The sequence below is a fragment of the Grus americana genome, chromosome 22 (genome assembly GCF_028858705.1).
Source record: "Grus americana isolate bGruAme1 chromosome 22, bGruAme1.mat, whole genome shotgun sequence".
NCBI classification, from domain to species: Eukaryota; Metazoa; Chordata; class Aves; order Gruiformes; family Gruidae; genus Grus; species Grus americana.
In genome coordinates, this window is record NC_072873.1 from 3,396,105 (window position 1) to 3,411,271 (window position 15,167).

A 15,167-nucleotide genomic window follows, 5' to 3' on the forward strand; every position below is an offset into this window, starting at 1 on the left:
TTTTTTCTCTCAACCTACCACTGGGTTTTGTAAAATCACATTCATAAATATGAATAATTTGCCAATCTTCTTTGTAAAATGTCCATACTTAGACATGAGAAATGCCCTGAAGTGACAATGCATAGTAGAGGCCAGGTGTTGTACAGCTACCAGACAGCAAGACGTGGCTCTGATTAGTAAAACTACCCTGTGAATTCCTTCTTCTGCAAGGCCATATGCACGTAGTTTGGTTCCTACTCCAGCGTTATGAGTTTATTTTACAGTACAGATAACTACTGTCACTAAGTAGGGATATGCTCTTACAGAACTTTTCTCCACTCGTTGTCCAATGTGTACCCAAGCAGGTAGCACTCAAACTGTGTTCTTTTTTGGATAATTAATTATACATGAATTGCGTTCTGCACTCAGGAGTGTTTTGGCACTGGGAACTGAAAATGTCCATCTTTAAATTCAATGATAAAAAAGTTTCATAATGCATTTTAGTGACTCCTTAGGAAGATCTTTTTTAAGAGGCTTTCTAGGGAATAGTCAGTTCCTTAAACCCACCCTCTCTTTCCCGATAGAAGTTAATAGCAGAAACAAGTAGGGTTTCTGGCTGTTAGTTTTCCCATTGCTGGCACTACCAGAGCATTGTACCTGGCAGTGTATTTACAGTATTGCCCAGTTAGTCTTAAATGGTGAATATGTCACTGCAAACTTTTGGGTCTTGCGCATAATCTGACATGTTATTGTGTATTCCACAGGTAGGGCTTGATATTTGTAACTGATTATAACAAAAATGTCTGCTAAAGGAAATCTCTCATAGACATGGCTTTCTGGTTGCATCGGAGAGAAGCAAAGATTTATTAGCGTTTATTTTTTTGTTGGGTTTTTTTTTTTTCCACAGGAATACCAATCACAGTAGAGATTAACTCAGGTAACAGTGATTAGGCACAGAAATTCAGAAGAAAGCAGCAGGTAGGCCATCCAAAGAGTCTGATGACCCCCTGGAGTGAACAGTGTTGAGTAACTTGAACAAGTGTTTGCCTCTTGCTCTTTGCAGAGGCGTGATCGGACATGCTCGGTATGTTCTTGCTTGGTCCAAAGGCCCACTGGTGAGGTCCTGCAGTGGAAGATGCTGGTTTTGCCAATCAGTCCTCAGGCTTTCTAAAACTCCCTGTGGAAAGATGAAGGGAAGGAAGAATTTCTTTGAAGAAGTGTTGTTTCATTCAGCATTTTAAATCTTTTTGTTACTGCATAATTATAGACTGTGCAGTTCTTAGTGGACTAGATTTTTTTCCCAGCATTCTGGAAAGGTTTGAACAGTGTCAGACTTAATATTTGTACAAGCATGTGCGCTTGCAGCTTTATCGTATTAAATACACGGACCTGCTTCTATGCTCAACTAAGTATAAATCACTCCTTAAATTTAGAGTGACTGTAGCAGTATAAATCAAATACATGTGAACTTAAGAGTATTTATGTGTGTATGGGTATTTACAGTAAATTTTTAAAGTAGGCTGGCACATAATATATTTTAATCTTGCCTGCTGAACAGTATACGTAGACCTGCTGCAAGTCAGATAGGATGTTTGATCAAAGGAGTGCATTTTTACGGAGGAGTTTGCAAACCCTATTAATTTAAAAAAACTAGATCTCATCTACACCAAATCTTACCAAAAAATCTTACTCATTACACAGAAGCCTTCTGAATTCACTGCCTTTGTTTTCCGCATCAAGAGAGTCTGTGTACAGGATTCTTACTATTGATATTAACGGCTTCGGGCCTTTTGGTCCATAGCCAATACTTTCATGCCCAACTGTTAGTCTGTGATGGAAAACAGCATGTTTGTGAGATAGACTGCATTTATAAGTAAGATTAATATCCCTGTTACTTCCTTGATAAGAAGGAATAAATGAAAGCCTCAAATCAGAAGTGGAAGAGAATCTTTCTAAAAAATATAACTTCCTGTTCATTTTCAACATTTTCAGGCATTTGTCTGAGATACTGTCAGGACCTGGAGCCTTACCCAATCTCATCGTTTTTATAGCTTCGGACACTTCCTCCATTGTTGCTCCTCTCTCCAATGTTCTATTCCCATCCAGGCAGAGCTTCAGGTTTTCAGCACCTCCTGGAACCACAGCCGTGAAATCAGACATGGAAAAGACCTTCTGGTCACTCCTCATCTTTTGCTACTTCAGGATTTTGCAGCTATTACCCTTTATATTTTAAATCTCATGAGTGCTCCAACTACTTTACCCTGCTTTAACCATTTTCCCCCTTAATCCCAGTTACATTTCTAACATTTGGGTTCATTCTGAAACTGCTGACTTCTCTGGTTCCCTGCATCCTTTGGATTGGGGATTATTTCCCCCTTCATTTCCTCTTTTTACACATCCTCTGATACAACTCTTCGTAACAGCCCCTTCATTCGAGTCACTTGTGAAATAATACCATGTTGATATGTGTCTATGCAAGAACAAACGTCAGCATGGACTTATAACATGACTGGGAAAAAATAGCAAAAATCTCTCCAGATTTCCAAATCAGGAAGGAAGTTGTCACATCCTTTCCTGCTATTCAGAGAAATAAGTTACTGGAAGGATATATTCTTTTATTCCAATTTTTACCTTGGCTTTCACAAGAGCTGCCAGACTGGGAGTGGGAAGATGAAGAGTGGGAGAGGCAGGATTTGCCCTGTCCTCCTCCACCACTGCCACTTCCTCCACCTGAAGTTTTACCACAGGCTCCACCTCCCATTCTTCCTCCGCTCCCTCCTCCTCCACCTCCGGAAGAGGAAGTTCTTCCGTAGGATCCTCCAACTCTTCCTCCACTGCTTCCTCCACCTGAGGACCAGCTACTTCCTCCTCCACTACTTCCTCGTCCAGAAGACCAGCTAGTTCCTCCATGACCTCCTCCTCCTGAAGATCCACCACCAGCTCCTCCCTGTGAGATGCTGTAAGGAGGAAAGGACGTGTGTGCGTAAGACTTATAGCAACAGGACCAGTGTCTGGCATCCTATCAGCTGTGTCACAGCCCCTTTCCTGACTCCCTCTGAGCTCTTCGTATGACTGAGAATACTATTGTGTGAAATGTGTTCTAGAGAACTGATTTTAAACTACCCTAATTAAGGACAAATTAACTGATATGCACAGAAGAAGAAAAAGAAATATAATGAATGGCTTTAGATATCTTTCAAAATACGTACCTTGAGTATTTATAAAAGACACTTATTTTCTTGCTTACCTTTCATTTTCATATATAACTATACCTCCTGACGGTACTTAGGAGAAGAAATGGCATATTATAGTTCTAAATACTTTTCTAAATGTTTTTGTCCAGTTCGTAGTAAGTATAGAATAATACAGCTTTGTACACTGCCAGCTAAGACTTACATTCCGTATGAATTCTTGTGATTGTCGTGAATATGTTGATGACGAATCAATTGCAGTAGTTTCTAATACAAATTTTGCTACTTTCATCTTCACCTGTTTGCACAGATGACATGTTAATTAATCTGAATGCACATACCTAATACCATGCTGCCCTTCCTCCAGCAGTGCCCGGTACTGAGCAATCTCCTGTTCCAGGCGGGTCTTGATGCCCAGGAGCATCTTGTACTCCTGGTTCTGACTCTCCATCTCACAGCAGATGCTGGCCAGCTCCTCCTCCAAGGGGCTGATCATACCCTGGATCTGCTGCAGCTGCATGTTGTAGCGACGCTCTGTGTCTTCCAAGTTGGATTGCAAAGACTGTAACTGAGAATGAAAGAAAAAATACAGTATTTAGGGGAACGTGGCAAGATTAGATCATTCTTGTGCCCAAAATGAGAAAAATCTTACATGGTGTCAGATGTACCAAGCATCTTCATTAAATGGCGTGCTAGCTATAGCTGATCTCCTGTCACTCAAGCAACTCATATGTTCTTTGCAAATCAGAAGATCAGAAGCAATCATTACCTACCATGCTGATTTGCGACTGCAGCTCAATTTCCAGGCTCTGATAGTCACGTCTCAGCACAGAGATCTGTTGGTTGCTTGATTCCACTTCCTGGCCACTTGAGTGGACTTGTTGACTCACTTCCTCCATCTGAAGAAGTAATATACAGAATTGGAGTTTTTTTAGTTTTACTTACAATGTCACATGGCAGTTTATCATGGAAGCATCCAGCAACAGAAGTTGAAGCCGGGCCCCTTGTAAAATGGGGGCTAGTTAAACTTGCTGCTATGGCTCTGCTAGTGCAGTTCAAGTCCACTTGTGATTTCCTTTATTTTAATCAAGGGCATTCTACTATTATATCCTAAGACCAATGGATGTTGTCGTGTAAAATGTCATTCATCTACAGGAAGTTCTCACCAAAAGTTGGTATTGGTTTTTTTTCGTAATGTGAACATTCAAATTGTAACCATTTACCTTGCTTTCATACCACCTTTCAACCTCTTCACGGTTTTTCTGAATAATATTTTCATATTCTTGTCTCATATCATTCAGTTTTTTCAGCAGATCCTCTCCTGGAGCAGCATTCACCTCCACATTCACATCACCATTGGACTGCGTTTGCAGCGATTTCATTTCCTGCAGAGAAAACCCAGGCCCAAGGCAAATAAACAAAAATGGTGAAATTACTTTGCGAAAGAGTTTTGAAGTCAGTTGACTTGTTCTGAAGTCATAAATCATCCTGGATCCTTTCAACAACATATATATGTATGTTGGGTTTTTTTCTTGTTGCAATGATTTGGCTTTGACTTCCCAGCCATGGCTTGTTGAGGGGGACTGTGCTCAGGGACACCGGGCCATCGGCCTGTCTCAGGTGGCCCCGTGCTGAGCTGCCACACATTGGAGAGCAGGGAAGACTATTTAGAGCAGAGGATGTTACCTGCGAAACCTCCTCAGATTTCCGATACTGGAAGTGTTGTTTTCCACTGCAGTTTGCATTTCAAGAAGCTGGCTCTTACCTCCTCATGGTTCTTCTTGAGGTCAATCATCTCCTCCTTTAGAGACTCAAATTGCATTTCCAGGTCAGACCTGCTCAGAGTCAGATTATCCAACAAGGGTCGCAAGCTATTAATGTCAGCCTCCACATTCTGCCGGAGACCGTATTCCGTCTCATACCTGCGCCAAGGACAGTGCAGAAAGGTCAGCCCTGGTCTCGGGTTCTCAGTCCTTCTCCTACTGACTTCATTTATGATGAAGTTCATATATTCCAGTATCTCAGTGTCTGCTTTTGTGTCTATACTTCATAGCACAGAGCATCTCTCAACCAGCAGAATTATGAAATCAGCAGCCAGTACTTAAACTTTAACATGAAAATGTATTCTGTGGTCTTTTTTGTGGTCTTTTGTTACTGTAGACTTTGTGCAGATTTCATCTGTTTCATCTGACTTTTCAGTGAGAGATAATCATAATTTTTCTTTCCTTAAAAATAAATCTTTTCTAAGGTTTGACTCCACAGCCATAGGCAGTATTCCCACTGAAGATCATTACAGAAACAATGAAGAATTTTGAAGTCTTACAAATTATTTCAGTTGTGCTGCCATGTAACCAGGAGGAACTCTAGTCTCTGTGGGTTGATATTTGCTTATGGAATTAATTTATGACACTAAGTTGAGGAAAGCAGGAGAAAGGAAATCAGTGCCTGGAAAAGAGGAATATATATTTACTTTATCTTGAAGTCTTCTGCAGTCATCCTTGTGTTATCCAGGTCCAAAAGTACCCTGTTGGTTTCCACAGTCGCAGTCACAAGCTGGAAGAGAAGACAATATGCTGAGGAAAATTTTCTCTGTGAATCTGTCAGGTTTGCACAAGGGACAGAAATATGAACGTGATCTTCTGGTTATAATTCCCAGGTGTCTGAGGGGAACACCATTTCCTACATACAGAGGCCTGGAAAGGTCACCTACAGTGCAAAACAGAGATGCCCGTGTGCAAATAGCATCAGAATGGCAAAAACTGTTTTGTGAGCACAAGAGTCCTGCCAAGAGGTTTGGTGTCACCACCGTGGCTCTATCTCACCTTCCATGCTGCGGGGCAAGGGCTGTACTCCAATCTCAGACACTGCACATCCCAGAGGGGAATTGTTATCATTTTTCCGATGCTCTAAAATCCACTACAGGCAGTCTGAGAGTCTGCAGGCACTGCCAACAAACGGTCTGTGGGATGTGCTATAGGAGGTGTGCGTTTTTTCTCCACCTCTAGTTGGAGGTATTTGGATGCGTGCACAGAAAGCAGAATTTCAAGCGCAAGAGGCACTTTCAGAGAGGCATTTAGTGAGTTTAGAAGTATCCATGCCTGAAATATTTTACTCAATCACAAGAAGTCTGTCTATGCTTAAACTTCTCTGAGAAAGGACATCCTACCTGATTTTGAAGGTCTTCAATTGTTTCATAGTAGTGGGTGTAGTCCTTTGTACCAGTAGGACCTTGCTTCTGGTACCACTCCCTGATTAATTGTTCAAGCTGAGCATTTTCCATTTCCAAATTTCTGACCGTATGCAGGTAAGAAGCCAGGCGTTCATTAAGGCTCTGCATGGTCAGCTTCTCGTCGTTGGAAAGAATTCCCACATTCCCTCCATGAAAGCCACCACTGCCAAAGCTGCCACTGCTGAAACCACCACCGCGACCAAAGCTTCCTCCATAGCCACCACCAAACCCACTTCCACCTGATCCAAAGCCTACTCCCATGCTGCCACAGCCCATTCCCCCTCCATAACCACCACCGCTCATTCCCCCTCCGTAACCACCACTGCTCATTCCTCCCCCATAACCACCACCACTCATTCCTCCTCCGCAACTACCACAGCTCATTCCTCCTCCGTAACTACTGCGCCTGATCTTCCCATAACTGCCACCACTGGCTCCCCCACCGTAGCTGCTCCTGGAACTTCCTCCACCACAACTGCTGCCAGAAGTCCTGCCACCACCACTTGTCCTGGAAGTGATTCTTCTTGAGGAGACAGAGGAATACTTACTGCTCCCTCCACCACTGCTGCTAGCACTGCCACCACTACTCCCTCGCAGGCAGCTTTTAGAGGTCTGCTTGGAGCCACAGCTCATAGTGGCAGCAGGGAATGGTTCAGGTTAAAATCAAAGCTGGTCTTACAGTTGTTCTGGAATCATAGCTCCAGCTTCCACCCTGCCTGGACTGCATTTATACCTGAGATAGTGGGTGTCACCATCAAAGGGAGTACCTTCTTTCCATGTGCATTTGCAAGCCGTAGTTTTTATGTCAAGGGTAATTTGCCAAAGGGAAATGGTTGACAGTGTCAGGAAGCTTACCCCATACTCAAAGTGTTCCGTGACCGTTTGTTTATTAATACAAAACATGTAATTTCTGTTGGGTGGCTCTAAATTAGGTAGATCTTTTCTGTGATCTAGTCCACTGACTTACTGTCATCTGAATTAAACTCATCCCACTCACCTCATCCTGTTCACATCTCTTTCAGCACAACAATAAACTGTCACAATATGGGACAATAATGAATGTTACTGTCTCTCTTTTAGTGCAGTCATTCCTCATGCTTTTTCCCCTTTCAGATATTTGTCAAGGAATCCCAGATGATTTTTTAATACTTAAGTGATATTTTAATAGATTCTGGTTTATGGTTATGCTATATGCTCCTTATTTTTAGTCCTTTATTGTTTTATGCCTTTTGAAAACACATGGCAGGATGTATTTTGTAGGTACACTGAACCACCCTCTGACATCTTCGTAATTTCTCATAAAAACTTAGTGAACATTGGCAAATATCACACGTGTCAGCAATTGACTCCAAACATACAGCTACAATTATGTTCCATAAATAACAATTTAATTATGAAAAAATGTATGGCAATGACTGGAAAACAGCTCTGTGTAAGACTGTAGGGGAAGCAAGTGTGTCAGGTTGTTGCAGGGAATAACTCTTCATGTGCTCAGCCCAGTAGCACTTACAGGGTGGTCGAGGGACCTGAGAAGGTATCCTGGCTCTGGGCTAGTCCCTCTCGACATGTCTGTGAGTAGGAGAGGCAATGTTCTCACTCCTGAAGGGATTTCAAAATTTCAATCGGGATGTTTTACTTCCACAGTGCAATTACAAACATACTCAGAGGAAAAAGGTTAAGTTCCTGGCTTTGGGATTAAATCAATAAACTGTACATCAAAACAGCATTTTCCCTTCAGTTTTGTTTTCCATTCATGGACAGAGCATGACCAAAAGTAGGAAGTATTTGCAATCTGCATCTTCTTTCAAGATTGTCTCTTGTTCAAATCCATGGCAGTGGACAGTTCAGCTGAGCATCCTCCTCCTGAGCTCTTACAGCAAGCACCCTGAGTCTCCAACACTTGAAATTCCTTTCCTGCCGCCTCCTGCCCAGGCAGGTGATCTTTAGCAAAGAGCAGTCTGCTAGCTCCCGTTCTTTGTAGGTTGAACTACTTGTGTGGTATCCAACTTCCTGTATTGATTTGGTATATTATTCTTTTCTCGCTCCGCCTTTGTGATGTTGGTTGTTGCTAATTTAGAGGTTTGTTTGTTATGGCTTATAGCTAGTGTTTGTGGAAACATCTTTTTATAAACACCCCTCCCAGCACACCCTCGCCCACATGGCGGGACACACCTAAAGTTTCATCTTCTCCTAGACTTCATTTCTGAAATGTCCGAGGAAGTGAGGCCTTCTCAGGCTTGTAGAAATTTAAATCTGCACTACAGAAGTTGCAGGGTCTAAGTCATAATTTTAGCTTGTTCCAGTGAGAAATCCTTTTGTCTTGAAGTGCACAAAATTCTCTTCTATATTAACAGCTACTTTGGCTCGCAAAACTACTGGGTTATGTTCTGTTTGACTGTTGGCTTCCAGTTGCTGACACCCATGTTACAAGGACATGGATACGTTTCTATGTCGTTCTGTATAATTCTGCAGAAGGGTAAGGTTCTGGTTTGTTTTTTTCTAGAAAGATGTTTGTTACATCTTTTGTGCGAGTCATTCCTTCCAGGTAGACTAAGCTTCTGTTCACAAAAAGAGCATGTTCAAATATCAGTGAGGATGTTTGTGTGCAACGTACTTCACAGCTTCATGTTTAATACATGAACAGAAAATTTAATGCCATTTTTTTCCCTAGAATTCATGCAGGCAACATACCTCAAGAGCGAAGATTAGCTCCTTACAACTGAAGAAGCCTGATGGATTCAGCGTATCTGGAAATGACTGGCCAGGATCAGCGATAGAAGTTACGGAACAAATGTTTCCTGGAAGGAATGTTTTATTTCAAAGCTTGCTGTAAGGTGGAAGCTGTTTTACGAGATAGTAGTTTTCTCTGCAGTTATGTCTCATAGGATTGTCCAGGCATTTGCCAGCATACTGAACTAACTAGGTGATCCTGGATAATGTTTCCAGCAAAATCTAGATATAGTGCTGCAGAAGAAAACCTGGAGGCCTGGGAAAACTGTAACAGAAGAGAGATTTCAATAAAATCCATAAGAACAGTAAGGAACCCCAGTAGTACCTGCAAAATGGCACAGTGAAATGTTATGAAATCGCGGGCTGGTGCTGCTTATTGCAGCATCAAGGTGCTGCTCCACAAACACATCAAGGCACGTCCTCCCTACGTTGGTGTGCCCTTTGCTGTCACACCCTGTGGTGCAGTGAGTAGAGCACAAGGAGCCGCACGGGCATTGCCCAGGCTCAGAACTGCCTGGGATCACTCCATGCCACCCTGATAACCAGCCAAGCAGCTGAATTCACTTTCCTCTACCTGCCCGTCTCGGCGGGCTTACTGGAAACATGCACTGACATATTTTCTCACCAGACTGAGGACAGTTATCAGTCATGGGCAGATGAATAAAGCTGAGAAAACTTCAGTTCCTGCAACCAGCGGGGCCGGGAGGCAGCTGTGGCTGCGCTTAGGGAGCGGGGAGCAGCCGGACAAGGCAGGACGCCTCATTTGTTACCAGTGACAGTCTCTTACAGACTCCGGGCTGCGCACCCTCGGCCCTGGCTGCTCACAGGTGCTCAGGCAGAGGCTCAGGTGTGTTGGTTATGATGTTAAAAAGCTCTTTGGGTTCATTTCTGCTTGAGAGACCTCTGAGAGGCTTCTGCAGAGAAGCTGTGATCATCTGTGCCTCTCACACTGGCATCAAAAAAGAAGGGTGAATTGAACTGCAAGGTGAGATTGAAAATACAAGACTTGTTTTGAATCAGACGGTTGGGGTTTTTTGCACTAGGCATAACTAACGGAGAGAACGTACAGTCACAGGGTATCCCCAAAGCTGAGAGTTTAATGGCACCCAGGAAAACCTGCCCTTGCGCACAAACTGACATGCTTCAGGTCACAGCCAACATCGGAGGGGGTGGAGAAGGAGGAGGAAGGTGCCTCGGGGGCGGATGGCACCATAGCTGTTTGCAATGAGGCCTCTGCCCTTTTCCTGTGATGAAACTGTTAGGAGCTCCTGCCCCGAAGAGGATGGTGGACTATTTAAGCCTGAAAAGCTCACCCCATGTTGGCATGAATTCGCCCAGTGCACTTAAAAGGCAGAATTATCATGTGCTCCATGGCAACATAGGCACGCGTTGGCTGAAAGCTGAGGCTGGGAGAGAAAAAAATCTTTTTCCTTTGGGGGGTGGCAGCAGTAAAGGGGTGAGGCTGAATTGGCCTCCATGATGGCACAGTGATGGGGGTGTGGGCTGAGCACCACAAACTCCCATCAGCTCCCGTGGCACCACCTCTTCTGAGCTCCACATTTGGACCAATGTGTTCGGGAGAAACTGCAAAAGGTGCTGAGCACATTTGTGGGGCTATTACCTGCCCTTCTCTGTGCTTCCGTGGTTGTGATCCCTCTTCCATCCATCCTGCCTCTGGTCAGTTCTTGTCAGGAAAATTCAATTTGCTTATGCTGCTACACAGAGAACAACTGTGGAAGATCTATCTGGGCAATATGACTCATTCTCGTAATTATACATGATAAACTAACTTCCATTATATAATCATCAAGCAATTTTATTAACACCAGATAATCCCATAGAACAGTATTTCTCCATCATTAAGAAGAAACCCAGTCCCTGCAGTATGACTGTGTTGGAGGGCGAACATTGTTCTCATTCTAAGGGCAGACACTGCTCTTCCTTCCACCGAGGTTCAGCTGCCTAACACTTAGCATGAAACTGCGCTCTCTACTAAAATCAAAACGGTGAGGGGTTTTTTCTTATCAACTGTCATGAACCCCCGGTGCCCATCCTCAAATGTATTTATCATTACTTAGTGGAACAGTACACAGGATGTATTGTTCATTCTGTTTCTTTCTTCCTATATATATTTATGGCCACACTAATAAAAAAACGCAGTGTATTTTTAGAGCTCAGTGAAATTCTGTGTAAACCATCTGCATATGATCGCTCCCTGCATGCCAAAACATATTCTGGGGTTTTTTAAGTGAAGATTTTTAAAATACCTGTTTTGAAGTGAGAAAGTCCCCACCTCTCCTGCTCTCTTCTGCAAGACAGGGCGTAAATCTTGGCATCTGCCCACACCCGAGGTGTGTGGTCACAGACAATATCCCTGGAACGTATCCTCCTTGTTGCATCTGATGGTCCGAGCACAGCACGTTCACCCTCCTGCAGCACTGGGAGGTGGTCTGCTGCCCTCCATATGCATAGTCAGTAGTATCCCATCCAACAAACACCTCTCCTTTAGGAAAAAAAAATAATTTTTGCATACATTACACTTGATCTGTTACTCATTCGTTATTGCAGGGACTAGTAGTGATGAAACATTAAAGGGCACCTTCAAAAGATTCACCACCCAATGGAACGATGGCGATTATGATAGGAACAGTAATTAGGTGAGTCAGAGCTGTAAGAGACTTTTAGAGTACAAACCCTTTGGTCGGGAACTTCTTCATTTTGGGTCTAAACAGCCCCTTGCACAGCTGAATCTTTGGGGTCTCAGCAAATGCTAACTCATTGGCAAGACCTTCATCAGCAAAGGGTCATTGTAACACAATTACAACCCCTACGGAGAGCCTGGGTTTCACTGTGCTGCTGCCTAATGATGTGATGCAAAATATTCCAGTGCCGTTTGCGAAACATAACCAGGGATTAGGAAATTGGTGCAGCAGGTTTCAGCCTGGCGTGCATTCTGTGCACTTAACAGGAGAATGCAGCTGGGGTCTTCAAAGAGGCACGGAGGAACCTCGTCGTCTCACAATAGTCACACACCAGAATCAGGTCACATCAACCTCACTACTACCTTAAATACAGGTGAGCGAGCTGGAGCAAGATGTCAGGGCGGATAGCTCGTTCCATGCTTGCAGCCTGCAGGATCTCCCCGGCACATACTGCAGACACAACTTCATCTCTTTAGCTGAGTATTTCTGTGAGATTAGCCAAGCAATCAGAGCTGGGTTTGCCGCAGCATCTGCCCTGGGCACCCTTCGGCACTCTGGGCGAGAGCAGAGTGCCCTCTAGAGAGCAGGCTGCTGGCCATGGCGCACGGCCTGGCACGTCTCTCTCCTCCCGTGTCCCCAAATATCCCATGTACTGACCCGCAAAACGTATCCAAATCCCTGGGCACCTCCCAGGGACCCTGGGCGCAGGAGGGGATGCTTCCCCACCCTACTGCAGTGCAGCACTGCATCCTCCTGTGGGTTAGAGGACTGTCGCGAAATTACTGTGTATTACATATCATTGCATTTTTATATAATACTATTTTAATTACCTATTATTGTACTTTGGTTTTGTAGTCTAACAGCAACTTCCATCTAGCCACGGATGGTATTAGCCAAACTTCTCTGCATCTCCTGGCCTCTTAATAAAATATAAGTCCCACTTTAAGTAGAGTATCTGCTCCCAGTCTCAGGTGCGGGGTAAGGCGCTGTTTACCCTCCTTGGGTAGGCGAACAAGCACAGGAGAGGACTGGGCCAGACCAGGCACTTGGGAGCAGGAGACTGGCAGGGCGGCATTTCGTTCGGATCCACTGGTTAAGAAGAGCTGACACCTTATGGAGGGAGCTGGAAAGTGCTGAGATGTCTGTCTCTATTTACCAGGCACTTTCTCCATTTCCTTGTTCTTTGGCACAAGCAGCATTTACATGTAATGATATTTATTATTCCAGCTTCTCTTAAGTTTTTATCGGAACCAAATACAGTGCTCATGAAAAACTTTGGTTGGTACAAGCTGGATAGACTACCAGTTCTGCCCTTTGCTGGCAGGCAAACACATGTTCAATTTCTCTTTCCTCTGAAAAAACAAACCAAACCAAAGCAGTATAAATATTTTCCCAAGTGCTTTAGGTCGATATTTCCTTACGTGGTGGCAAGATAGAAATGCCAGTGCCGATGGCAGTTAGAAAGTGAAAACTCAGATGCCAAACTGCCAGGATTTCAGTTTCAAAGGGAAACCGTCTCTCACTTCAGGGAGGATTTGGCTGCTGCTCTTGAGCAGAAACCCTCGGCTGGGAGGAGGGAGCGGCAGGCGGCACCTCTGCAGACCCCGCGGGTTCTACGAGGGTTCGTGCCATGGGGGCAGCCAGGGAAAAGCCGGGTGGCAAAGCCGGCCCGGTCCCAGAGCCGGTGTGCGTGCTGCGGGCACGGAGCTCTTCCTCCCGGTGGCTGCCGGCTCCGCCCGTTTCTGTCCCAGGCGCCGGCTGGGGCCAGGAGGGGCCGCCCTGAGAGCGCTGCGGGCACCGGGCTCGGCCGCCTCCGCGTCCCCCTGCTTCTCGCTCCCCGTCCGCCAGGGATCAGCCTTGTTGCTTCTCTGCTTCAAAGCCAAAGCACCATCCTCCCTTTGCTCCCCGGCTCCCCGCTTCTTGCAGCGCATTAACTGACCGTGACCAGAGGCAGAAATGCTGTCTTTCCAGGTGTGTGGTATATTCAGGAGAGGGATTTGGGGAAATACACTTGCTTTTATGCTTCAAATATTTTTTAATTTCTCAGCAAAGGACTCCAAAATATTTTACATGTGTTTAGGTGTGAGAAATGTTTGTGCCATGTTATATAGGCTATAAAAAGGGCTTCCAGGCCATCTGCTTTTTCGACCCCACGGGTGTCTCTGCACAGCTATGGATGTCCTACCACCCCTTTGCTGTCTCAAGAGAAGAGGAGATCCACAACAAAACTTGAATGCTGTCATCTCAGCACCTGCTCTCTGTTCTATTACAGTTAAGAGAAGAGGCACTTGCGTTGCACAGCCCCTCTCCCCAGGCAAATGTCTGACACAGAGGAGATGGGATTTGCTCTGCAGAGAGGCAGACTGTAGTGCTTACATTACAGAAGTCCAGAAGATGGGTGAGGTCAGAGGACCCCTCCCTCCCCCCAGATGACTGCAATACAGACCTCTTGAGACGCATATGACTGACATCGTACTCCCCAGCAGCCAACACATCCCTCAGTTTAATGCCTGACACATCTGGCGAGCAGCTGGAGATGTGCACCAGGGATGGCTGAGCAGATAACTGTGTATGGATATACACCATCCGAGATTGCTTTTGCATGGAAATTTCTGCACTGATCTCTCTGTTCTCCTTTCATTGACAAGCTCCAGCTCCACTTACTTCCTCCTTTGTTGTTCTGCAGTGAATTTAAGCACAATGCTCTGTGGGAAGCACACAGGCACCTGCCTGAATTGGCTGTTCATGTAGATCTGGAGGATGTCATGCAGGAACGGGCAATGTATGCTACAGGCTTGGACAGGGAGGAGGCGGGCAAGGCCTGCAAGGTCAGTGAGGCCGTTTTGGCTCCCACTGGCAAAGCAGCTTTGTTCCCCGGGGAGTGTGATCCTGACCAGTTTAGGTGACCCTTGTGCATGGGTTTCCAGCTTTTCCTGCTGGGGCCATTGCAGAGGCTAGGAGCCTGGTTGAGGTTGTGGTTTGCACTTGCATTTTCTAAAGGAACTCAGTTTCCAGACAAATGTTTCTTGATTGCATGAGGCAGAAGCAAAGTTTTATTAGGAAATCTTTTTCACCAGCAGGTACATTAGTAATCCTGACTAACTCAAGTAACTTCTAGAGATTACAGCATTACAGAACAGAAGTAGCAGAACAGAGAAGCAGGTGGCCCCCAAAAGGCCCCTTTAGATATATGGCAAAGCATCGCTGAGTTACTTCCACTTCCTCTGCACAGGGGCGCGCAGTGAACATCAAGTGTTCTTGTTTTGTCTGTGGGTTTCTCTGTATGTCATCTCCTAGTCCGTTCCTCCTTAATCACAAATTCTCCTGCAGGTCACT

At 44.8% G+C, this 15,167-nt stretch overlaps 1 protein-coding gene across 2 annotated transcripts; it reads right to left on the reverse strand.

Moving 5' to 3' along the window:
* Positions 1-846: 846 nt before the first annotated feature.
* Positions 847-7,032, reverse strand: LOC129195517 (keratin, type I cytoskeletal 10-like). Of its 2 annotated transcripts, XM_054801653.1 has the most exons (10): positions 6,750-7,032; positions 6,337-6,707; positions 5,641-5,723; positions 4,936-5,092; positions 4,394-4,555; positions 3,944-4,069; positions 3,512-3,738; positions 2,611-2,936; positions 2,010-2,111; positions 847-1,156 (listed from the first exon to the last, which is right to left on the reverse strand). In XM_054801653.1, the coding sequence occupies exons 1-10, from the start codon at positions 7,030-7,032 to the stop codon at positions 1,131-1,133; spliced, it is 1,863 nt and encodes a 620-aa protein (XP_054657628.1). In that variant the 3' UTR covers positions 847-1,130. The 2 variants fall into 2 exon arrangements, with proteins under 2 accessions (XP_054657628.1, XP_054657626.1); XM_054801651.1 differs by having other exon boundaries at positions 6,337-7,032.
* Between the last annotated feature and the right edge of the window lie 8,135 nt (positions 7,033-15,167).